The 26,195-nt window shown below is 47.4% G+C and overlaps 2 protein-coding genes across 2 annotated transcripts in view; one reads left to right on the forward strand and one right to left on the reverse strand.

Moving 5' to 3' along the window:
• Positions 1-7,602, forward strand: part of LOC137421220 (neuroplastin) — a 28,094-nt gene extending 20,492 nt beyond the window's left edge. The window contains exon 7 of the mRNA XM_068107049.2: positions 6,961-7,602. Within this exon, the coding sequence (XP_067963150.2) occupies positions 6,961-7,027 (67 nt within the window). The 3' untranslated portion in view covers positions 7,028-7,602. The remainder of the gene's footprint in view (positions 1-6,960) is intronic.
• TM2D3 (TM2 domain containing 3) overlaps positions 1-18,294 on the reverse strand; it is an 82,189-nt gene extending 63,895 nt beyond the window's left edge. Inside the window, exon 1 of the mRNA XM_078771703.1 lies at positions 18,143-18,294. Within this exon, the coding sequence (XP_078627829.1) occupies positions 18,143-18,248 (106 nt within the window). The 5' untranslated portion in view covers positions 18,249-18,294. The remainder of the gene's footprint in view (positions 1-18,142) is intronic.
• Between the last annotated feature and the right edge of the window lie 7,901 nt (positions 18,295-26,195).

The following is a 26,195-nucleotide window of genomic DNA, read 5'->3' on the forward strand; positions in this document are numbered from 1 at the left end:
TTGAGAGCACACAACATTTGAGAGCAGGGAGATGTGTGGGAGGGAGAGGGCTCGGGGGGGAGGAGGCGTGGGAAAGGGTGGGGGGGGGGGGTGGGGGGTGGGAGAAGTATAAAACACAAGGACACCAAGGACTTCCAGGTCAGAAGTTAGTATTTCAAAAAGTGGAATTGGAGTGAAATTATCGGATAGAAAAGATCAAGGTTTTGGATGGGGGAAGATAAGAGATGGTGGTGAACAGCTGTTTTAAAGACCTGGAGGGTGGAGTGGGATTGAAGAGAGTGAGGGAGTTTGTTCCAGAGGCGGGAGAAAAGAGGAATGAAGGAGCGAAGGTGAGCAGAGAGTCTTGATTTTGGCAGTTTAACCATAAGAGGGTTGCAGGCAGATCTTGTGCGACCTGTAGGAATATTTGCGGGACAGAGCCCAGAGAGAGCTGGGGGTGCAAGGCCAGAGAGGAGTCGGTAGAAGACGGAAAGACCACCAACCTGCCTGCGGTGAGTGAGTGAAAGGCCCTTGGAGTTAGCTTCATCGTGGGAGATTCCAATGATTCTGAATGCTTTGCTTTCAACAGCGTGAAGACGAGCTAGGTGTGAGGCAGGAGCACCAGCCCAGAGGGGAGAGCAGTATTCCATTGAGCTGCGGATGAAAGCCTTGTACGTGGTGAGGAGCTCAGATGTGCCAAGGAAGGACTTCGCACGACGGAGGATGCCCAGTCGGCGACTGGCTTTGGAGGCCAGATTTGAAATGTGGTTTTCCCAGGAAAGATCATGGCAGATAGTGAGACCCAAAAGTTTGAGTGACAGAACTTCTTGGAGAGGATTATTCAGAAAGTAGATGGGAGGGTTGTCCAGTCGGTCTTTTCGGAGAGACATTAAGAGTGTGAGATTTGTCAGGATTGAAAGACATGTTCCACTTGTTTGCCCAGTCTGATTTTGTCCAGGTCTGCAGAGAGTGAGGAGGCTGCAGACTGTCGATCTGAGGGATGAAGAATGGAGCGACAGAGTAGAGTCATCAGCAAAGAGATAGAGAGGATTTTCAAGAGAGTCGGGGAGATCATTGATGAAGACCAGAAAAAGCAAAGGGCCCAGAACACTGCCTTGGGGAACTCCAGCCTGAACAGGAAGAGGAGATGAGAGAAACCCATTCAGCGCCACACGTTGACTACGACTAGAGAGGAAGTCCGCCAGCCATGCGTGGAGATTTCCATGGATACCAACAGAGGAGAGTTTGGTGAGCAGGGCGGGGTGCCAGACCGTATCGAAGGCACGTGATATGTCAAGGGAGACAGCTCGAATTTCCTGTTTGGCATTGAGGACCTCCATCCATTGCTGAGACAGCAGAAGCAGCATGTCCAGAGTAGAATGACCTGGTCTGAATCCAAATTGATTATCGGAGATCAAGCCATTGGAGAAGAGGAAGGATTTGATATCTGAAGCAATGATGGATTCCATGACTTTACTGATAATTGAGAGAAGGCTGATTGGTCTGTAGTTGCTAGGATCTGTTTCTGCACCTTTTTTGTGCAAAGCGGTGATGTTGGCAGATTTCCAAGCAGATGGCAGATGACCTTGAGCAAAAGAGTGTGAAGAGAACAGAGAGAGGGAGTGAAAGAGCGGAAGAACAAGATTTTAGGACCCGTGGGCTGATGCCGTCAGGTCCAGTTGCAGAATCAGTCGAGGGTTTACAGAAACTTTTCCACCTTGTCAGGAGGAAAGGACACAGAGTCCAGGAGCAGCTGGGTACGACTGGGTACGGTGGGTACAGAGAGGGATGGGTTTGGGACACAAGATTTAGAGGCAAACACAGAGTTGAGGCATTCAGCTTTTTCACGCGCGGAGTCAGCCGTGCGGCCGTTTGAGGTGAGGGAGGGGATGGAGGGGGAACAAACACCAGAAACAGATTTGACCAGATGCCACCAGGATTTGGAAGAGGGAGACAGATAAGAGTTCTGTCCTGAGAACGGATAGATATTGTTTCCTGGCTCTCCTGAGGGTGGACACACACTTGTTTCGGGCTTTGTGAAAGGAAATGAGATTTCCTTCCGTTGGATTTGCTTTCCAGGAGACGAAAGCAAGTTGTTTCTGGGCAATAGCCTCACCACAAGATTCCGTGTACCATGGACGGGAGGAAGGGTATGACAACTGAAGACGAGATGGGATAAATCTGTGGATGAGAGAGAGCAGTTTACTTTGGAAGAATTCCCAGGATGAGTTGATGTCAGAGGCGGTAGAGATGGGAGACCAGTCCAGATGATTGATGGCTGCTTGAAGACCATGCCAGTTGGCCTGAGTGAAATGCCAGACTTGTCGACGCTGAGGAGGCTCTCTGAGAATGGTCAGAGAGATGTCCACTTTAACAAGCACATGATCAGATGAGCCGATTGGAGCAGAAGAAGAGCAGCAGACATTTTCAGGGAAGTTAGTCATAACCAAGTCCAGAAGAGAAGATGCTCCATTGATTGAGATCCGGGTCGGGAAATTGACAGATTGTGTCAGTCCCAGTGAGTCACAGAAGTCCTTTGCTGAAGAGCCATGGCTGGTGAGAGAGGTACCCACACCCAGCCAACTGGCATGGTGACAATTGAAATCACCACATATGAGGAAGAGAGAGTTGGGATGGGTAGATAGAAGTTGGTCCATGTTATCAGACAGCGAGATGTAGATGGAGTCATCACTGTTTGGTGGACGGTACAACACACATATGAACAAAAGGTGGGAGCGAAGGGGAAGCCGTAGCCAAAGGTATTCCTGGGGGTGAGGTGGAGAGAGGGCAGTGCAGGGCGAGTGAGGAAGAGTTTTTTTATAAAGATAGCAACCCCCCCTCCAGGACGAGGCTCAGGTCTATCATACCGGAGGAGGGAGTAACCTGGGAGAGATACCAAGGAATCAGACATCATGAAGGAGGAAAGTTTCTGTTAAGCAGATCACGTCTGGTTTGTCAGAAGCAACCTGTATGGAGAGATCAGTCAAGTTTGAGCGAAGGCCCCGGATGTTTGAGGTCCATACTGTTAAAGAAGAGGAAGGGGGAGCATCGGATACAGAACAGGGGGGGGGGGGGGGAGCGGTACGGTATGATGTGGAAGAGGAGGAAGAGGTAGGGAGAGCTGTTGAAGGTGCGTCAGAGATTTCAGAACAGCTTGGAGAAAGGGAAGTATGGGGCGGACAAAAGGTTTGATGGTGATTGGGTGAGGCGCAGTGAGGTGTTGTTTGAGGAGGGGGAAGAGTGAGGCAGAAGGTTGAGGGAGCTGAAGGTGAGAGTTGGAAGGGGGAAGAAGCGGGGAGGACGCTTTGAGGAGGAGGGGTGAGAGGGGAGTCTAGGAGGGGAGGAGTGAGGGAGGGTCTCGGAGGGGAGGGGTGTGGGGGGAGTTTAGGAGGGAAGGGGCAAGGGGGGATATCTGAAAGGGATGGGTGATGGGGAAGATTTGGAGGGGAGGGCTGAGATTGGATTTTGAAAAATGTACGATGAATGGGAAACTAACATTTCTTGCAAAATGAGATTCTTGCAAAAGGAGGAATGGTTGATCAGAGTAGTGATGGCAATGTACAAAAGAGCGCGCACAGCTGTAAGGACGAAGGACGGGAACAGTGGTGAGTTTGAGGTGAAGGTGGGAATGCATCAGGGGTCGGTACTAAGTCCACTACTATTTGTAGCTGTGATGGAGGTGCTGGCTCAGACCGTAAAGGAGGCTTTACCGTGGGAGTTGTTGTATGCAGATGATCTGGTGTTGATTACGGAACGTATGGATGGACTGAAGGAAAAGATGAACACGTGGAAGGAATGTATGGAGACAAAAGGTCTGAAGGTGAATATCGGAAAGACTAAGGTGATGGCAAGTGGTAAAGCATGTGGTGAGGTGGAAAGAACTGGGAAGTGGCCCTGTGCTGTGTGTAGGAAGGGTGTCGGAGTGAACTCCATTCAGTGTATAATGTGCGCTGAGTGGGTTCATCAAAAATGTAGTGGTCTGAGAGGGTCATTAACCAGTGTGGCAGCAACATTCAAATGTAAGGTGTGCACAGAGCTGCAGATGGAGGAAATGTTGAGTTGGATCTTGGAGACAGCGTGAAGCTGGAAGGTGTGAAAACATTTTGCTACCTCGGAGACATGCTGAATGGAGAAGGTGGATCAGACTCGGCAACGGTTGCACGAGTGAGATGTGCATGGAAGAAGTTTTGGGAATTGAGTGGCGTGCTGATGATGAGGGGAGTGTCGTTGAAGCTGAAGGGAAAGGTGTATGCTGCATGTTTGAGAAGTTTTATGATTTATGGGAGCGAGACATGGGTAATGAACGTAGAGCAGCAACGAAGGTTGGAAAGGGTGGAAATGCAAATGGTTCGACGGATGTGCGGAGTATCGTTGAGAGAGAGGAAGACAAATGATGAATTGCGAAAGATGATGGGAATAGAGCCTGTGATTGATGCTGTGAAGAGGAACAGGTTGAGATGGTTTGGTCATGTGTTGAGGAAGGATGAAAGTGACTGGTTGAGAAGAGTGATGGAAATGAATGTAGAAGGAAGTAGAAGACGGGGAAGACCGAGAAAGACTTGGCTAAAGATGGTGGAAGAAGAAATGTGGGCAAGGGGGTTAACAAGGAGAGATGCAGAAAATAGGGCAAAATGGAGAAGATTGTCATGGGGACCGCAAGGCTAACCCCCGCTCTAGCAGGGAAAGTGGCCTTTAAAATGCATGTTGTTGTTGTGTTGTTGTTGATGCAAAAAGTGCTTCCACCAAGTACTGACCTTGGGTTGAATACTTTTGCAACCAGTGAATTTTGATTAGTACATGTTTTTTGCAAGTAATCCTGGCCTGTGACTTCCTTTTAACTATAAAAAAATTTCGTTTGATTTCTTCAGTTGAATGAATGAATGAATGAATGATCGTTTTAAGGCCATTTTCCCCTCTAGAGCGGGGGTTTGCCTTGCGGGCCCCATGACAATCATGGTTCCCTGTTTGAGGCAATTTTTTTTTTATGGCCGGATGCCCTTCCTGACGCCCAACCCTTAGTCGCCTCTTACGATGCGCAGGGATACGGTGTACCTATTCTAAATCGGGGTACACACCGGGATCATTCATCCCAGCAAGCTGGTACTCAATTTGCCGACCTCGGAAGGATGACAGGCTGAGTCAACCCCACTGGCGTTAATTCAGCAATCGACCGGGATTCGAACCCAGGATCCTAGGATCCCAAGCCGGCACCCTAACCGCTAAGCCAACACCAGGCGTTTGATTTCTTCAGTTATGAATAAAAAAAGTTCATTTGAGAAAATAATTGTTTCTATATAATTTGTAATACATATAATAATAATAATAATACATTTATTTTATATAGCGCTTTTCAAGAAGCCCAAAGGCGCTTTGACAGAGTACAAAAAACAAGTGCAAAAAGACAAAAATCAAAAGGAAAATAATCAAAGCAAAAGGAAGGAGAAGGAGAAGGAGAAGAGATAGTCAGGGGTTAAATGCTGTGGGTTAAATGTTGAATGCAGTGTTGAACAGGTGGGTCTTGAGTGATGTTTTGAATGTGGTGAGTGAGGAGTAGTCTCTGATGGTGTGAGGTAGTGAGTTCCAGAGGGTGGGAGCAGCAATGGAGAAGGCCCTGTCCCCCCAGGATCTGAATTTGGTCTGGATGGGGGGGGAGGGGGGGGGGGGACAGGAGGTTGGCACCAGCAGAGCAGAGGTTGTGGGTGGGAGTGTGTCTGGAGAGGAGGTCAGCCAGGTAGGATGGGGCCAGGTTATGGAGGGGTTTGTAGGTCAAGAGGAGGATTTTGTACTGGATTCTCTGGGGGATGGGGAGCCAGTGAAGCTTGTAAAGGACGGGGGTGATGTGGTCACCGGTCCGGGAATGGGTGAGTCGACGGGCAGCGGAGTTCTGAATGTATTGGAGTTTATTGGTGATTATTGAGGGTGAACCATAGAGGAGGCTGTTGCAGTAGTCCAGACGGGAGGTGATGAAGGCGTGGATGAGGGTTTCTGCAGCCGTGGAGGAGAGGGATGGACGGAGACGGGCGATGTTTTTCGGGTGAAAGAAGGCTGTCTCTGTGATTTGTTTAGTGTATTTGTCGAAGGAGAGGGTTTGATCAAAGATGAAGCCAAGATTCCGGATGTGAGGGGAGGTGGATACTGGGAAACCGTCGATGTTGAGGTTGCCAGCGTCAGAGGAGAGGAGAAGGTCGTTGGTGATTTTGAGGAGAGCAGTTTCAGTATTGTGGTTGGAGCGGAATCCGGATTGGAATGTTTCATACAGGTTATTGGCAGAGAGGTGATGTTTGAGTTGAGTGGCTACAGCGCGTTCCAAAACTTTTGACAAAGGGTAGGTTGGAGATGGGTCTGAAGTTGTTTAGGGTGTCAGGGTTGAGTCCAGGTTTTTTCAGAATGGGGGTAACAGCAGCAATTTTGAGGGATGGAGGGACGATGCCTGTAGACAGGGTGGAGTTTATTGTTGTAGTGATAAGTGGAGAGAGAGAAGGAAGGGAGGTCTTGACAAAGCTGGAGGGGATGGGGTCAAGAGTGCAGGTGGCAGTTTTCATTCCTATGAGGAGTTCAGAGAGGTCAGTTGGGGAGAACTGAGACAGGGGTTGGCAGGATAAGGGGGGGCAGGTGGTTTGAGGGGGAGGGGGAGTGGGTGCGGTGGTGGTTAAGCTGTTGTAGATGTCAATTTTGCATTGGAAGAATGAAAGGAAGGAGATGCAGTTGTCTACTGTGAATGACTGGGTGGTGGTGTTCAGGGGGCTGAGGAGTTTGTTTATTGTATAAATGACATATAAATGTCATTATTGGTAGGGGGTGAATACTTTTGCAGGCCACTGTAAATAATCATACATTTTGATGTGTAGTACAAACTCGTGAAAGTGCTGCCCACGGCCAATACGCAATGTTTCTAAAAGATGCGATTTTGTTTGATAAATGTGTAACCGTTACCTTGTTTAAAGGTTGATTCGTTGTCTTCCCTGCCTTTAAACCTCACAGGAAGGAAGGCATCGATAGTCAGAACAAGGATGGCGTTCACCAACGCAACCTTTCTCAAGACCTCTGACAGGTCAAATTTGTGTCTGGCCATCAAAGAGAATCGAGGATACTTTTTTGATTGGTCCAATGAGTCCCCCACTTAAATTTGTTTTCATTGGCCTTTCGTTACAAGTCAATATTTTAAAGGCAAATCTTGACTTTGTTGTTTGATGCCCATTCATCAAGTCATGAATAGAACACACTTTTAATTCCTTGCCTTTTTATTTATGCTTGGTTTTGAATAAAGTACTGACTGTTGCCTTTTTCTTTTTTTCTTTTTGTTTTTTTTGTGGGATAGTCAGCAATTAGATAGAAAAAGTGCCTTCATCAGCAGTTCTTATGCATCTGAGCTTGTGGTTTTGTGTATTTGCAATTGTTACCAGTTTAAGATTAGAATTAGAATAAAGATTCAACATCAGATATACTTTTTTAAAGCCTTTAATTGTGATTGTTGCTGGTGTTTTAATGAGTGTTCAGGTAATGTTAAAATAAAATGATTTTATGCAGTGTTCAGTTATGAATGGAGCTGTTAATGCTTCATATTTCCACATCACATTGAATGAGCAACAAGCTGTAATAAATCACTGAGTGTTTATAACTGAATTAATGCAAATTTGTGGCAAAGACTGCTAAAACGCAAATGGCTGTCATTTCTTTAAAAAAAAAAAAAATTATATATATATATATATAGTTTTAAATTAATGACATACAATGAATATGAACTTGGCTTAAATCGTAGTGCACTTCTGGTTCTGAAGCTGAATTAGGCAGGACACAACCTGTAATGACAGGTTGACATTAACAGGTATAGGCAATGTCAGGTGTGATTGAAGTGAAAGCTCGTAGTGCATATCATACCCACCATCACTCGTTTTCTGTCCTCAATTGCATGATCTCTTGCTCAACCTGGTCGACAAAGGCAGGGAATGTTGGGTCCATCAAGCATTGTTGGAGCAGAGCAGAGATTTGTGGTCGAGACAACGGTGCTTGGTGACACAGTCCAGGCCCCCTCATCACTTCCTACAAATACATTTATGGTTGATACTTTTCAAAGTGGAATGTGTAAATTGCTGATTAATTGGGAATGCTTAGAATTCTTGCATTTTCACATTCACTAAAATAAGCAAAACGATGTGGATTTTCCCAAGCGTAGGGGATTTAATGCTGGGTGTTCCAAAAAGACCTGGACAACTTTGTTCATATGTGTATGGGGGTAGGCAATGAAATACCTTAGTCCAGATAGGATTGTATAGAGTCGTGTGCTCTGAATGTCACAAAGAAGAAACCTTCCTGTAATTGTCAGGCCCAAATGTCCGTGTAAGCGTTGTGTCCAGGGTGAGGGGTAGAGCTATGCTAATTAGTTAGGTTATAAGGGTAAATCTGTGTGTAAATGCCTCTAGTTTTTTCCCTTTGTTCTTATGATACTTACACCACCAGCTATGTGATCAGCACCTAAATTAAATAACGCGATTGCCGACCGGATCCAAACACAGCTACACCACCCACCGAATCATCTCGATGGGTGCCAAGAGTGGCAGTGAGGCCATGCCCCGAAGGACGATTCGGTGGCGCTTGGAGCGATTGTGACGTCAGAGAGAACATTCGAAACTGAGGAGCCAAAAGGGACACGTCCCGCCATTTTCTCTCTCTGTGCTGGGCATCGTCACGAACGGACGCATTTGTATTCCCCGTCTCGCTCTTGGTCCGGGCTCTTGACACATATGTTCCCTCTCTTTGGTGCTGGCTTCGTGACGGCTGCGCTCGGTGCCGTGTGTGCACGGTTCAGAACTTGCACGGTTCATTCAACTCGAGGTTCAGTGAAAGCCACATGGGTCTGTGCAAAACTACGGGCACGGTCTATCACGCTCCCCCTTCCTTTGTCATTCCCCAGAAGAGGAGACAAAGCTGTGGACAAACTGCAATGTCTATCACTTAGCGTCATAGCTATAAACTTAACTTTGTGCCGACAGCAAATGATATTGGACAATTCATAAATTGTCACACGTGTTGTGGGAGAGAATCGGGTGATTCCTCAAAAAGTGATGGGAATGTGAGGGAAGAAGGACAGGGTGGCAGCTGAGGTTTGAGTGATGCGTCCAGTGACAGAAAGAAAACTTTTTCAAATACTTGCTTGGATTTAAATATGCAAGTGTCCATTTAAAAAATTCAATAGCAGCTACTCAGGTAACAACGCTGCTGATTGATAATAGCTTTTTGGCACCTTTGTGGGTAGATAATATCATTTACAATATCAGAAAGGTATTAGTCCACGTTTTGCAAATTTCATGTTTGTATGTGGTGAACATGTTTTGAACGTTTTAATGTTGCGTTCAATGTTTACATCACACATTTTCATCTACTCTTGTACAAAGGTCCCACATTATGATTTTAACCCTGCTGTATCAAGGTTGGACTTCACATCCATGGGCTGATTTTCATTACGTTACCAATTCAAACCAGGTGCTCAATTACATGAAATTAATTTTGTTTAAGAACATTTTATTTTCCCTTAAAAATATCATGTAATTTTTGAATGGCCCCATATTGGGTTTAAACAATCCGTGACCGTGTGACAAACCAACTCGTTCTGATATAACCGTGGTGGATGTCGTCATGGGTGAGAGGTGTTGTGTTAATCTTTTAATAGCGCTTTAAATGTTTCCCACTCGTGGTGTTCACCTTTTTAGGGCGCTTTAAATTAACGTTTCCCAATGTGCCTGTTGTCAGATTTTGTCGCAGCTTATGACCACTATGCGGTCATTCTTGTTTCGATCTTAGATCAAGCACGAATGTTCTTAGAACAACCCAATTAATTCCACAAAAATGAAAAGGTCAAACACGATAGTGACACCAGTGCATGACCGATGTATAAAGATGAATGTAGCTAACATGAAACCCTATATCTCACTTCATGTGCTTTGCCAAGTCGAGGTTACAACCAGATCCATAACAGTACACCTCGTTTTTAAACGAACAACAACAAGAAAGTAGAATTGCTTTTGTTACGTGTTCCTCCCCGACCTGGTCTCGGTATACCTCCGAACCCCGAGAGGAGCCACAGCAGAAAAATACGTTACTCTGGGTTAGAAATCAATAGTGAAACCACACCCACGATTACAAACAAACAAATATTGTATTGAAAATCACACCAGAATAATGGTACAACCAATGCAATAGCAATCAAAAGTACACCATACATCTTATGATGGTACCATCAGCTAAAGTCAGATAACTCACTGCGTTCCCAGTGAGTGAAAAAGAACCCTCCTCAATGTCTCTATAACGCCAAGGTGATCCCCTCCTGCGAGTAGTGATGAGGCGAGTAATGAAGCGTAGGCAAAGCGTAGACAGTCACGTGGTCCAAACCAAAGGTAAACTGGCAGCGGGATGGGAAGTCCCAAAGGCCCCCTCCAGACGTGCACGTTCACAGTTCAATCAGCGAACCGCAACGTAATTGAAGACGAAGCGGTCGCGCACACACATCCCCGACAGACGATAGGATGTTGAGAAGAGCTGACGCATAGCAAAACCTTGGTCGGGGAACGAAGCACGAGGTTCAAAATGGCCGACGGCTCTTGCTTGAGTTGATGCGGCCAGGCAAGGATTCGTCGGAATCTCAGCCTAAACCTGACTACGCAGGTTTCTCAATCCCGGCGATAATACATCTCACAGGTTGTCCTTTCAAGGAACTCAAAATTCCCTCATGACCTTCGGTAGACAGCGCTCGCTAAGGAGCTCGACGTCACGTGTCTTGTCCGACTTTTTCGCCATGCCTCTTCCTCTTCACCACCCTGTCGTCTTCCCGTTCGGTTTCCTGTATCATTTTAGGTTAACCTTTTTAACTTTTGATAACTGTACATGCACAATAAACCTTTTGAAGATAATAATAGTACATAATATCAGAAATATGTCAAGTGGGTGAAAACCACAACCACGGAAGTGACGAATCCGTAACACTTTGCAATATATATCCCCTACAGGTCCCAAAGAATGTTCTTTTTCCAAGCAAAAAGGGCACAACTCTGAAAAATTGGCAAACTTTTTCTGTAAATTAACATAATAAAGCCATGTACCAAGTTTCAGCTGAATCTATTAAAGGGTAAGGAAAAAAATGCAGAAAACCACAGGTGGGACGGACGAACGGAGCAAACCTAAAGTCCCCTCCAGGCAGGCGACTTATAACTGAAGGCTATTTAGAACATGTCTCGCACAGAAAAGCAGCACATCATGTAGCAGATCATGTGATGGAGCAAATCTGGAAGGGGGAAGGGAGTTTGAAAGTTTGGAATAAATCTCACGGGAAGGGGGGATAAACCATTATGTCAGAATATTTTTTGCGTGGTTGGCAGTCATCAGCCACAGCAGCACAGAGAAAATATTTCATACCCTGAGTGAGCTGGTCATGATACCTCGAGGTGTTCTAATTATACGCATATGCATGTTTGCCGATAATGGATATTGACATTTATTGTTTAATGACATACCATTTAAATTACATCTTGGAGAATATACTGTACTGTCAGCCCTGCGGTTAACACTGCCAGGTGACGAATAGCCGAAACGGTCCTTAATTCCCATGGTGCATAGCCGAAAATGGCGGTTGGTCCGTCGTGCGTGTACTGCTGGGGCAGTACAGAACGAGGTGCTTACCTGGACGGGTTGATTCCCGAAACCCACACCATGCAAACAAGACACAACAAATAAAATATGCCACAATAATGATTTAATGAAAGTCAAGCACGGCAAAATGAAGGTTGAGGTAAAATAAATCCTTATGCGAGACAACCGGCAAGCAGCCAACCGGCCCTTCCTCGCTTCCATAATAAAGCTCTCTTCTCCCCCCAAAAGCATCGTCAAACAACACCCCCTCGACCAACGTTGCAAAGGTTCATAGAGCTCCGAAAAGTTCTCTTCACGAGCGCACACGAGACAAAGCGACTGACCCAGCCGAAAACCAGACCGAGAGAGAGACTGAGCCTTCTTCTTCCCTTTCAAACCTTCTCGCTCTGACGTCACTCTGTCCAATCGGCAAGCTGCGTTGAATCACCCCATGGTCTTGCTTGACCAATGACGAACTTCGGGGCGTGGCCTTTTTCCTTACGGGGTTAATGTAGTGGGTGGGGTTAATTGTCGATCGACAACGTTCAGCTTCTGTCGGCATGGTGTTGGTTATTGTTGTTTAATGGTTTTTTTTTTTGGTTTTTTTTGTATGCTAAGTCAAGGCTCGTGGAAGAGCTAACACATATAAAATATAATAAAGGGAGCGGGAGACAAGAGGGGAAGAGAGAAGGAAGTGCAACAACAGTAGGGAACAAGGACATCAGGAGAGGGCTGGGGCAGTACAGGGTTCAAGGGATAAACCAATTGTTGTTAGAAATAAATTGTTGCTGTTATAACAAGCGTGAGTTTTATTTGATGGCCTTGTTGCAATTCGTAACAAGCGTTACGCCTAGGTCCCCCGTCGGTGAAGTGATGCGAGTTGACAAAGTGGAAGACGCAAGGCGGCCATCTTGGATTTTGACGTGGTGACCCAATTTTCAATAGCGTTCTCCCTTATGCGTAGATACACCCACACACCAGATTAGAAGTTGGTACTTCGCTTATTTTTCAAGATATTCAGCTCACAAGGTTCAGACATACATGGCGGTGGCCATCTTGGATTTTGACGTGGCGACCCAATTTTCAACAGCGTTCTCCCTTATGCGTAGATACACCCACACACCAGATTAGAAGTTGGTACTTCGCTTATTTTTCAAGATATTCAGCTCACAAGGTTCAGACATACATGGCGGCGGCCATCTTGGATTTTGACGTGGCGACCCAATTTTCAATAGGGTTCTTCCTTATGCCTAGATACACCCACACACCAAATTCGAAGTTGGTACTTCGCTTATTTTTCAAGATATTTCGTTCACAAGGTTCAGACGAACATGGCGGTGGCCATCTTGGATGTTGACGTGGGTTGCACCCACACACCAAATTCGAATGCCGTCCTTCGCTTACGCACGCACGGACGGACGGACAAACCATAGTCCCCCTTTCGCTCCATGGTGCGACGGGGGACAAAAATGTAGGAGAAGGTCACACGGGGCAATCACATACTGGAGAAACTAGCCTTAGACCCCACCTAGTTAACAAAACACCCCCCCCCCCCCCTCAAACAACCTCAAGTTCACAGTTCTCCGACTTAAATACAGTGCATTCAGAAAGTATTCAGACCCCTTCACTTTTTTCACATTTTGTTATGTTGCAGCCTTATGCTGAAATCGTTTAAATTCATTTTTCCCCTCATGAATCAACACTCAATACCCCATAATGACTAAGAGAAAACAGGATTTTAGAAAGTTTTGCAAATTTATTAAAAATAAAAAACTGAAATATCACATTGACATAAGTATTCAGACCCTTTGCAAAACTTTCAGACCCTAACACTTGAAATTTAGATCAGGGGCCTCCCATTTCTCTTGATCATCTTTGAGACGTTTCTACACCTTGATTGGAGTCCACCTGTGGTAAATTCAATTGATTGGACATGATTTGGAAAGGCACACACCTGTCTATATAAGTTCTCACAGCTGACAATGCATATCAGAGCAAAAACCAAGCCATGAGGTCGAAGGAACTGCCTGCAGAGCTCAGAGACAGGATTGTGTCGAGGCACAGATCTGGGGAAGCCTACAAAAAAATCTCTGCTGCATTGAAGGTTTCCAAGAGCACAGTGGCCTCCATAATTCTTAAATGGAAGAAGTTTGGAACAACCAGGACTCTTTCTAGAGCTGGCCGCCCGGCCAAACAGCAATCGGGGAGAAAGGCCTTGGTAAGAGAGGTGACCAAGAACCCGATGGTCACTTTGGCTGAGCTCCAGAGATGCTGTGTGGAGATGGGAGAAACTTCCAGAAGGACAACCATCACTGCAACACTCCACCGATCTGGGCTTTATGGCAGAGTGGCCAGACGGAAGCCTCTCCTCAGTGAAAGACACATGAAAGCCCGCTTGGAGTTTGCAAAAAAGCACCTAAAGGACTCTCAGACTGTGAGAAACAAGATTCTGTGGTCTGATGAAACCAAGATTGAACTGTTTGGCTTCCGGCTGGCCACTCTGCCATAAAGCCCTGGCCTGGTGCCACTAGCCTGGTGTTGGCTTAGCGGTTAGGGTGCCGGCTTGGGATCCTAGGATCCTCGGTTCGAATCCCGGTCGATCGCTGAATTAACGCCAGGGGGTTGACTCAGCCTATCATCCTTCCGAGGTCGGCAAATTGAGTACCAGCTTGCTGGGATGAATGATCACGGAGTGTACCCCAATTTAGAATAGGTACACCGTATCCCTGCGCATCGTAAGAGCGTGACCAAAGGTTGGCGTCAGGAAGGGCATCCGGCCATAAAAACATTGCCTCAAACAGGGAACCATGATTGTCATGGGGCCCGCAAGGCTAACCCCCGCTCTAGCGGGGAAAATGGCCTTAAAACGATCATTCATTCATTCATATTCCCCAGATCTGTGCCTCGACACAATCCTGTCTCTGAGCTCTGCAGGCAGTTCCTTCGACCTCATGGCTTGGTTTTTGCTCGGATATGCATTGTCAGCTGTGAGACCTTATATAGACAGGTTTGTGCCTTTCCAAATCATGTCCAATCAATTGAATTTACCACAGGTGGACTCTAATTAAGGTGTAGAAACGTCTCAAAGATGATCAAGATAAATGGGAGGCCCCTGAGCTAAATTTCAAGTGTCATAGCAAAGGGTCTGAATACTTATGTCAATGTGATATTTCAGTTTTTTCTTTTTAATAAATTTGCAAAACTTTTTAAAATCCTGTTTTCTCTTTGTCATTATGGGGTATTGAGTGTAGATTGATGAGGGAAAAAATGAATTTCAACGATTTCAGCATAAGGCTGCAACATAACAAAATGTGAAAAAAGTGAAGGGGTCTGAATACTTTCTGAATGCACTGTATGTGACACCGACGAAATGATTAGATTTTGGTGAAGATCCGGATTCGGCTCTAGAATTTTTGAAGTGATTCTTCACCATTGGGAGATGGGGCCAAAAACGATACATAGGATATCTCAAAAAGTTATGGATGGACCCCAAAGACCCAAAAGACTCCGAAGACCCAAAATACCCAGAAGACCCAAAACACCTTGAAGACCCCAAAGACCCTTAACTACCCCGAAGGACCAAAATACCCCAAAGACCCTTAAAGACCCAGAGAAACCAAAATACCCTTAAGACCCAAAAGACCCTGAAGACACCAAAATACCCCAAAGACCTAAAACACCCCAAAGACCTAAAATACGCTTAAAGGCCGAGAGGATCCAGAAGACCCTGAAAACCCAAATGGCAGTGAAGACACAAAACACCATGAAGACCCAAAACACTATGAAGACCCAAAAGACACCAAAATGGTCAAAGATGCCTATCGCTCCGAAACTACGTGTGGTGAGACGCGCGGAGCATGCCGAGTCACGCCAGTACAAACAATATATAAAGACCCCAACCCAAAGACACTTAGAGACCCAAAATAGCTAAAAGACCTTGAAGACCCTTAAAGACCCAGAGGACCCAAAAGACCCCAAAGACCCAAAATACCTCAAAGACCAGACCCAGAGGACCAGAAAGACCCTCAAAACCCAAAAGACCTAAAATACCCTGAAAATCCTAAAAGGCTCAAAACACCATGAAGACCCAAAAATCCTTAAAGACCCAAAAGACCACACGGACCCAAAATACCCTGAAGACGTAAAAGATCCAAAGGGTCAAAAAGTCCCAAAAGACCCTAAATACCCATTATTTGACCCGAACATCCTGAATATCCCCAAGACCCTTAAGACCACTTTTACCTTTAAGACCCTTTCCATACTTTGGACACCTTTGGATCCCTTCACCCTTACAACTTTTTTATACCCTTTACACCCCTTACGACCCCTTAGACCTTAACACCATTTAGACCACTTACACCCTTCAGACCAATTAAACAGCTTGGACCCTTGACCATTTAGAGCTTTGAACCACTTGGACCTTTTTTGATTACAAATAAATTATCATTAAATAATATAACCAATATTACAAATACATTTGCACAAAATAAATGTTTCTATTAGGATTGGTGTAAATCATGACAACACAGCAACTCAAATTCAGTCAGGTCATTATCCTCAGTTTGAACAAGTCCGCGCATCTGCGGTGACGAGGTGTGGGGAGGTGAGCACAGCGAGCTGATCCACACCAGTGTGTGTGTGTATGTTTGTATGTATGTATGTATGTATGTATGTATGTATGTATGTGTGTGTGTGTGTGTGTATATATATATATATATATATATATATATATATATATATATATATATATATATATATATATATATATATATATATATATATATATATATATATATTATATATATATATATATAATATATATATATATATATATATATATTATATATATATATATATATATATATTGTTACAGATACGACTTTGATGGTATGGTGGGCCGAGCGGGATGGCCGCCGTATCCGTACAAGTTACCCGATTGTGCCCGAATGTTGACTAATCGCGCTACGCTGGCTCAATAGGAAAGAGAAGACACCCGGCTGGGTTATAATGACACAATACGACACCAGGGTTTCGATTCTCAAGTATATTCGTACGGAAAAAGGTTAGATTACAGGGGCTAGAGGTATATTACAGGAAGACAGGCACTTAGACACACTCTTATATTATCCCCGGACAGACGACAGACACACGGGACAAAATGCTGACTCACACGGGGGTTGATGAAAAGGGGAGGCAGGTCGCGATGGCTCAGGTGCACCTGGCTCAGGGACAGAATCACGTACGGTGGTGTCCAGAGATGCGTGAAGGTATCACAGCGCTTGTGGGTCGCGACTTTGGTCTCAAGCTGGGGAGGTCGCTCAGCGCTCGGGAGGGTGGCGTCTTTTCCTTCCAAGCTCGGGGCGCATCTCCCCTCACGTCCGGCGCGGGGCCGCGTATCTATCCGGCGGGGAGTGACACGCCCTCGGCTCGTTAGCGCCGCCCCAGATGGCATCGGCCCATGGCTTCTCATTGGGTGCGGGGGTTACCGGCTCCGCCCTTGACGAGGGGCCGACAGGGAGCCCCTTCGTGGTAACCCCGTGGAGCGCGTGGTCAATGGTGGCTAACCGAGCCGGAAGGAGGACGCCCACTCCCCATACCGTCACCGCGCCGCCCCCCTCTTTTGTTGTTGTTGTTGTAGTTGGCGCTTCTTCATGGGGAAGAGATGCGGAGAGGCATGGGGAGGTCCTAAACTTCCTAACAGGTGCTATATAATCACATTCTGGTGCAACGAAGAGTCATAATTAATGGAAACAAGTCCTTAACTGACATAGATTAAGAATAACTAGCAAGATGTCCTATAATTGTCTACGTGTGGTGCGGGGGACCTGGGCACGACATTTAATGGGGGGATGAAGGGGAAGATCGGCTCTAATGGGTGTTGTTTACAGACAATGGGACTAGGGAATGGGGTAAGGGAGAGTTGGGGAGTATCGGAGAAAATAGGGGAATATTTACAAGCGGATATGGAGGCCAAATTCCATATTCGCAACATTGCACCCTTCTCTACCCTCGGGGCGTCCCGACCCGATAAATTTTTACCTACTTTAGTGTGGCACGCAATGTAGTTCCCTCTACTATTAACTCTACCCTGAGTGCGACAGTTTTACAGATATTCACAAATGAGTAAATATGTCCCCCTGCGACGTTGCACCCTTCTCCTCACAGAAACACACCCACAGGATAACCGAATCCGGAAAGAATTCTCAAACTAAACATACAGCCGGTAGGGAGCATTATTTACAAGACTACGCTGCTATTTACACTACGATCCAGGACCTGTTTTTGGAGGAACACATGCAGATGTTATGCATAGAGAGAGCGCGCTTGCCAACATCGATACACCAACCCACGAGTGCTCTGTGGCCGACGGCCTTTAATAACGTGCAGAGCACCCTTTCCCAGCATCAAAAGCACCACCCCACCACCAATCGGTGCAGTCACCATTGTTCATTGGAATAAAAATAACTTCAACAACCCCTAACCCTGCAGGTGTCTCTTGCTCTTCTTGTGGTGCACTTGGTGGTGTTAATTAACAGTGGTTCACCTTTATGGCATAGGTGCCACGTTGACCCATAGGTCCATCCCCGGGTGGTGCTTGGCCGCAAACGAACTGCGGTCCATTGTGGGTGGCCACAAACATTGCGGTCCATATGGTGTACCGATCCAGGCAGCGAACAGCGAAAGTGCAGGCCCACAACTGCGTCGCCAGCACCTCTCTCTCCTCTCTCTCTACCCCAAAGCCAGATCCTCGGAGGTGGGAGACAAAAGAAGAAACAAGTGAGTAAGGTGGTAAGGGCGCAAAAATGCACGCAATGTAAGGTGATGCACACTGGGGGCACATGGGAACCAGGTGAGACAGGTACGTTCCTATCGTACGCCCCCCCCCCCACCAGGTAACCTACATGGCCCCTCCCTTACTGCATCCACACAACACAACACTACTCATAAACATCTACTTTACAAATCAACAAACATCCCTACTGTCTTCCCCGTTCCTCCCATATACCAAATTCGTCTTCTCTCCCTCCTAACCAATCAAATTTGCCATTTTCAACTCTCATCAAAATTTGCCATCTCCAACTGAACATCAAAATTTGCCATCACCAATTCATCATCAGTCCCTCCTAGGGAGGGAGAGATGGAATCACCCCAATGTCTCATCCACGTCGTGATGCGTCTCACAAATCCTCACAGCAATCTCATTTCCTGCAACAAACAAAGAAAACACAGGTGTGGAGTCATCATCATCACCACAGGCAAGTGGCTGCGTATGGTGCGACAGGTTCATCAATCCTAACTATCTCCTAAATGACTTTAACAACTTTACACTACCCGGGGGCTTTCTCCGGCCTAACCATTGGCCCTCTTACACTATGGGTTCTAAAAACCAATTCCCATTGGCCAAACTGTGGTGCTCTTCAATTTGGGGTCTCACTCCCCCGATTCATCTCTCGGTGCCCTCGCACAATTTCAGGGCTGCGACGTGTACCTCTCCCAGTGGGTCTACCCACCTGCACACCTCCACCACTGCAGTTGCCTCCGAGCTTACCTGCTCCTCACCCTAACCTAACTACCTGGGGAAGGCCCTCTGGCTCTCTCCCCACTCCGTGCCCTCTCTGGCACTGGGCTGCCCGATCCACACCCGGGATCCTCAGGCACCCACTCACAACTACCGGCTCCCAGAGCCCACCTGCGGCCTCACCTGGCCGACATCCTCACAGTGGTGGAGTGCCCAACCAACTACACACACTAACAGGCTACACGCCCAGCCATTTCCACAACACTAATGCACCCATTCACAACACCATTCTGCAACCGCACCACAAATGCCAATATCCAACCACAATTTACCTGTACCCTCTACCTAACACTTACACTACCCGCCCCGGGTGCTCGTGAAAGGGGTCCACTCTTCCCCCATCCACACCTTCGCACCATGCACACCACTCCGTACCACTCACTCCAACTCTCTCCACACACCTGTACCTGCACACCTGTGCTCTCACACCTGGTGCCACCTGCACCCTTCTCTCCCCAAGCGCATTCGCGCTGATCCACACACTCACTACTCATACACTGCTCCACACACCTGTCAGTTGCACCCCTGTGCAATCACACCTGTTCAATTCTCACAAACACGGCATCATCTCCGCTAACTACTCCCTTCTGAAACTTGCGCTTCCCAGTCGTCCCTTTAAACTATTGCGCTCCCTCGTCATTATAATCCACACTAATCTGCCTGCGTCCCCACTACAGGTATCAGTCACTAACTAACCTTAACGTTACCTAAGGTCATCTTCGCTAGATCCCTACACACCATATCCTAACCCACCCGGGCTAGTTTTCACTGCCATACACCCCATAAGCTATTGCTCCTTTGCCCCCCTCACATGTGAAGGATGGTGGATTTGCCATCCCACCACATCGGGGGTCTCTCACTACCAATTTTGCACATCAAATTTCAACAAATCAAAAATTTGGCCAATCACTACCCATCATCTGCCAATCACTACTGCCAATCCCTTGCCAATCATCAAATTTTGTTTTTCTCCAATTTTGGGGCCAAAACACTAACCTCATCACCCAGTCTACTCACTAATACCTCTCGGTGCGCCAATCCCTGTCCAAAGCCCGGCTTCGTGAAGCCAAGCAATGGATGCTGGTTGTTTTGTGCCAGCGGCTGGATGCATCCCGCATTCGGTGCAGGGAAGGAGGTTTACCCGGGCCGAGATCCCACGCACCATCTCGGCACGGAGCCATCCCATGGCTCGATCTCGGCCTGCCGGAATGCCTCACCAAAAAGTGGTCGCCATGACGACCCTTTCTATCGGGCTGCCCGCTCCGCCTAGTGGAGCACGGACGCGGCCGTTCAAAGCGAGGCCCAGCACGCACCGAGGGCCCGACTCGGCTATAAGTCGTTCTAAACTCTACCCCGGTTAACGTCGATGCTTCACCTGGACGCTTACACCCCGCAGCCCGTTCCTTGCTCACACATCCAGCCGTGCCCATGCTCCTCGTACCTTTCCTTACACACCCAGGTACACTCATTCCACTCACAGCCTTGGTCACACACCTGACCACCGAACACTTTGGCACACATTCGTTGCTCGCACACCTCACCAATACACCTCTTCGCGCCCCCTCCTCAGTCACCTCCTCTGTGACAATCACAGGTGTGCTCTCATTCGCACACCCAACCACGTGCCTCACCACCAACTCCAGCGTGCATTCCCACTCACGCTCTACCATTCCAGGTGTGCATCCTTCCATCCCAGGTGTACATCCTCGCTCACCTGTCACAACTAACTCACGCTCCATGTCACTCTCACTACTTTCACCTCCATTCCTGACAGCGCACTCACCCTTACTCTTGACAGCACACTCTTTCCTCATGCACCTGTCCGTCACACACCTTTCTCGCGCACACTCTCCCGTTACACCCTCTGTAACACTCACCACAGGTGGACACTCTTCCTTACTTCTGACAGCGCACTCTTTCCTCATGCACCTGTCCGTCACACACCTTTCTCGCGCACACTCTCCCGTCACACCCTCTGTAACACTCACCACACCGCGCTTCCATGTGCTCCCTCGCACACGCGCTACGACCGACTCACTCTCGCCAGCACCCTCACTCCTTGGCACGCACTTTTTCCTCACACACCCCAGAGTCGGACTTTCTCGCACACCTCCTCTTTCGCACACCAGACCTGTCGCACACTTCACCAACGGCCTCTCACGAACACCCGGGTCCATCTCGACCCCCAAGCTCCTTAAATCCCCTGGCGCATCATACGCGCGACCATATTGGTCACCACTTACACCGGGTCCTCTTCCTCTTCGCTTCTCCTCCATCACCTGCGAATCCCTCATCCGGTTAATGAGCACATCATCACGATCCGAACACAGACTTTGGACCAATTCTTTTACTTCCTCCTTTATCTCTTTCTTATCCTCTCTCCGTCGCTTCTTAATTTCGCTCACCCCTTCTTCCACTTCCTCTAATTTTTGCTTCATCTCCTTCATCTCTTCGTGCGCCCCTTTAAGTTCTTCCTCTAACTCCACTTTATTTTTTTCTATGTGCTCCCGCACCTCCCGCTCTTTAACCTCCATTACCTCTACCACCTTGTCCATTTTCCTCGTCAGGTCCTCATGTACCGTCTGGCACTCTTTTTTTATTACCCCTACGTCCTTTTTCATCTCCTTCTGTGTCGATTTTAAACCCTCTATTACCGCTGTGTTCTTCTTTACCTGGTCCCCCAGCTCCTTTTGTCCCACTGTCAGTTGTTCTACTCCCAGCGTCAACTCCTCTATACCACCTTGCAATTTTACAGTCCCCTTTCTCACCTCTTTCTCCATGCGCTCCTTACAGTGCCTCACCTCCTCGCGCACTCCTCCGACCTCCTCACTCACTCCTCTTCTGATCTCCTCTCCCATCACTTGCATCTCCTGCCCAGATGCCACCCTCATCTGCTCCATTTCCTCCCTGTGAGCATCCAGTTTGGTTTCTACCCCCATTCTGACCCCCTCTATCTGCTGCTCCATTTGTTTAACTTCCCTTTCCGCTTGGTCCCTCATGTCCCTCAATTTGCCTTCCATACTGTTTTCTAACCCCTCTAACCCTTTTTGCATCCCTTCCATTTGATTCTCTTGAGCGGCCATTCTGTTTTCTACCCCCGTTAACCCATTCTTTACTTCTTTTATCCCGTTGTCTAACTCCTCAAAATTATTGTCTAACTTCTCAATTTTCTTGTCTAACTCCTCAAAATTATTGTCTAACTTCTCAATTTTCTTGTCTAACTCCTCAAAATTATTGTCTAACTTCTCACTGGTACCCCTCGCTTCGTCCCTCATTACCCCCATTTGGTTTCCCAACCGCTCACTATCAGCCCTCGTTTCCTCCCTCATTTTCTCGCTATTCTGGGCCATAAGGGCCTTCATTTGTATGAAAAAAAGGCCCCAATCCATCGGGGGCGCTGCCACGGTCGCTGGCGCGGTGATCAGCGAGGCGCCATTTTGCGCGCCCGCTTCTTCGTGCGTGACGGCGCTATTTTGCGAACCTGCCGCCCTCACTGCTTCGCTCTCCTCCTGTCCCTCATTTTGGTCCTGGATCGACCCTACCTCACTCTCCCCTACCGGACCCCAGCCGTCTTGATCCGCCATAGCGCGACTTGCAAAATTCGAGTTTCGTAAAACAAAACAAATTTCGGCCGCTCCAAATTTTGACCAAATTTTTTTTTTCCTCTATTCGTTTTTTTTTTTTTTCTTCAAAATTTGGTCGGGCCTCGAATCCCACTCCTGACACCAATTGTTACAGATACGACTTTGATGGTATGGTGGGCCGAGCGGGATGGCCGCCGTATCCGTACAAGTTACCCGATTGTGCCCGAATGTTGACTAATCGCGCTACGCTGGCTCAATAGGAAAGAGAAGACACCCGGCTGGGTTATAATGACACAATACGACACCAGGGTTTCGATTCTCAAGTATATTCGTACGGAAAAAGGTTAGATTACAGGGGCTAGAGGTATATTACAGGAAGACAGGCACTTAGACACACTCTTATATTATCCCCGGACAGACGACAGACACACGGGACAAAATGCTGACTCACACGGGGGTTGATGAAAAGGGGAGGCAGGTCGCGATGGCTCAGGTGCACCTGGCTCAGGGACAGAATCACGTACGGTGGTGTCCAGAGATGCGTGAAGGTATCACAGCGCTTGTGGGTCGCGACTTTGGTCTCAAGCTGGGGAGGTCGCTCAGCGCTCGGGAGGGTGGCGTCTTTTCCTTCCAAGCTCGGGGCGCATCTCCCCTCACGTCCGGCGCGGGGCCGCGTATCTATCCGGCGGGGAGTGACACGCCCTCGGCTCGTTAGCGCCGCCCCAGATGGCATCGGCCCATGGCTTCTCATTGGGTGCGGGGGTTACCGGCTCCGCCCTTGACGAGGGGCCGACAGGGAGCCCCTTCGTGGTAACCCCGTGGAGCGCGTGGTCAATGGTGGCTAACCGAGCCGGAAGGAGGACGCCCACTCCCCATACCGTCACCGCGCCGCCCCCCTCTTTTGTTGTTGTTGTTGTAGTTGGCGCTTCTTCATGGGGAAGAGATGCGGAGAGGCATGGGGAGGTCCTAAACTTCCTAACAGGTGCTATATAATCACATTCTGGTGCAACGAAGAGTCATAATTAATGGAAACAAGTCCTTAACTGACATAGATTAAGAATAACTAGCAAGATGTCCTATAATTGTCTACGTGTGGTGCGGGGGACCTGGGCACGACATTTAATGGGGGGATGAAGGGGAAGATCGGCTCTAATGGGTGTTGTTTACAGACAATGGGACTAGGGAATGGGGTAAGGGAGAGTTGGGGAGTATCGGAGAAAATAGGGGAATATTTACAAGCGGATATGGAGGCCAAATTCCATATTCGCAACAATATATATATATATATACTGTAACGGTTTTGAGAAGTGTAACGAATTTGAGAAGTGTAACGGTTTTTGAGAAGTGTAACAATTTTGGAGGAAGTGTAACGAATGTGAAAAGTATGGTTTTGTGGTGTGTAACACCCTCCTAATGTAAATAATGGTCGCAGCCGTCCTCCTAGTTAATTCCATGAAACTTACACACAGGCCACGATATATCTTTTTAAATAGTGTATTTCCTTATTCCATGTAGGCTAAATATGTGTTTCCCACTAGATTGACTCTGCATTGTATCAAACGAAATAAGCGTAGGCCCTTTCAATTTCCCCAATCATCTCCACTCTCCAAAGTTCCTTTCAAAAGCGGTGCGAGTGGTGTTCAATCTCGCAAGCCGCCATTGCCCATGTGCTAATCTCGGAGAAGAGGGGGGTAGGAGCCGCCAACTCACAGGCGTGGCACGTCGTCATGATCAAAGGGGGAAATCGGACAGCCCTAACAGCCAATCAGCACCGCGGTGAGCGACCCGGTAGGCGTGCCCTCGCAGCCGGCGGCTTGATTCGGCCCCGAGTGATAAAAGCGACTGGAAGGGACTGCTTCAGGAGATGAGCGAAGAGGTGACATACGAGAGGAGCGGTGAGCGGTGAGATGCGAGACGCTCCAAGCCAAAGAGGAGAGGTACTCAGAGAGGAAACCAGCTAAGGAGAGACGCGCTGAAAGGAGGGAGACGGCTCCACCAGAAGGAGAGGAGCAGGTGTGCCCGAGCCAGCGTGTGACGTCTAGAGCATCGGCAGCGGATACGCGACGGAGGGTTTTCCCGCCAAAAACGCGAGGAATTGAGAGCTGCTGCCTCCGACCCTGCCTCCCTCTCCAGCAATCCACCTCAAGCCATACCTGCCTGCAATATCCCCCGTGTAAGTGTGAACGTCGTCTGTCCTAATCGTTGTCCTGGGGTTAAGTAAATTGAATAGTTTAAGCTAACGACGCACTGTGTGACTGCTTCTTCCATCCATTGCTGTAAATAATTTTGGTCGCTCTTTCTTTTTGCTTGTGTGTGTATAATAAATCTGTTCTTCCTCCGTACTCTGTCTTCTTCTCTTTTCCTTCTCTTTCGGTCGCTTTAGAGGTTTCCCGATTGAATATCTGTGGGGCGATCTGGTCAACGTCGGGTGGAATCGGGCCAATTGGGGATCCTGTTAGGTCGCGGTTGGACCATCCGCTCGGCCCATCGTAACATCTAAACCGCGATCTGTAACAATACATATATATATATGTATATATATATATATATATATATATATATATATATATATATATATATATATATATATATATATATATATATATATACAGTGGAACCTTGACTTACGAGTTTAATTCGTTCTGTGACCGAGCTCGTAACTCAATTTGCTCGTTTCTCAAATCAAATTTCCCCATTAAAATGCATTGAAATGCTATTAATCCGTTCCAGCCCGCCAAAAACCACACCAATTTTTTTTTAAATATGCAGTATATATAAAAATATCTCACGCTTTATATTTCACCTGTATGCAGCATACAAGTTGGCAGGATGGCCTGGACTGGAGGTACGCACACTTGACTCTAAACTGTCCAGCCTGGGTTTGAATCCCGACCCAGCTATAACCTGTCATGTCGGTGTTTCACAGGCAGGGTGATTCATCAATGTGTGTACCGCTAAACTGGGCGCCCCGTTTACGTCCCATTAGTTGTTGGATGTTAAGGATCTCACCGTGTCTTCCACAAAGAGAAGGCGAGCTATCGCCGGCACTCTGAACAAGTTGTGGCCTGGCATGCTCTTCTCCTCTGCCGTTATATACGTCCTCCTCGGCATCTTTTTCCAGAAGAGCCCTGTCTCGTCACAGTTGAAGATTTGCTGGGGGATGTATCGTTCGGCTTCTATCAGTTCGGCAAAAGTTATAATAAAATCTTCAGCTGCCTTCACATCTGCCTCGCCAACTCGACAACACGCACACCTCGCTCATGTTGTTCGACGATTGCGTGTTTTATAGCCAAGCACATCATCCTCTTCTTCTTCTCAGCACTGCCCTTGGCACTCAATTTCTTAGGACCCATTGTTAAAACTAATAAATTTTCCAAAATAACCAAAATGCGAAAACACAACAGCAGCGATATACGGCAGAGATACTGTACTTG

The sequence above is a fragment of the Myxine glutinosa genome, chromosome 2 (genome assembly GCF_964187855.1).
Source record: "Myxine glutinosa chromosome 2, kmMyxGlut1.1, whole genome shotgun sequence".
Taxonomy (NCBI): domain Eukaryota; kingdom Metazoa; phylum Chordata; class Myxini; order Myxiniformes; family Myxinidae; genus Myxine; species Myxine glutinosa.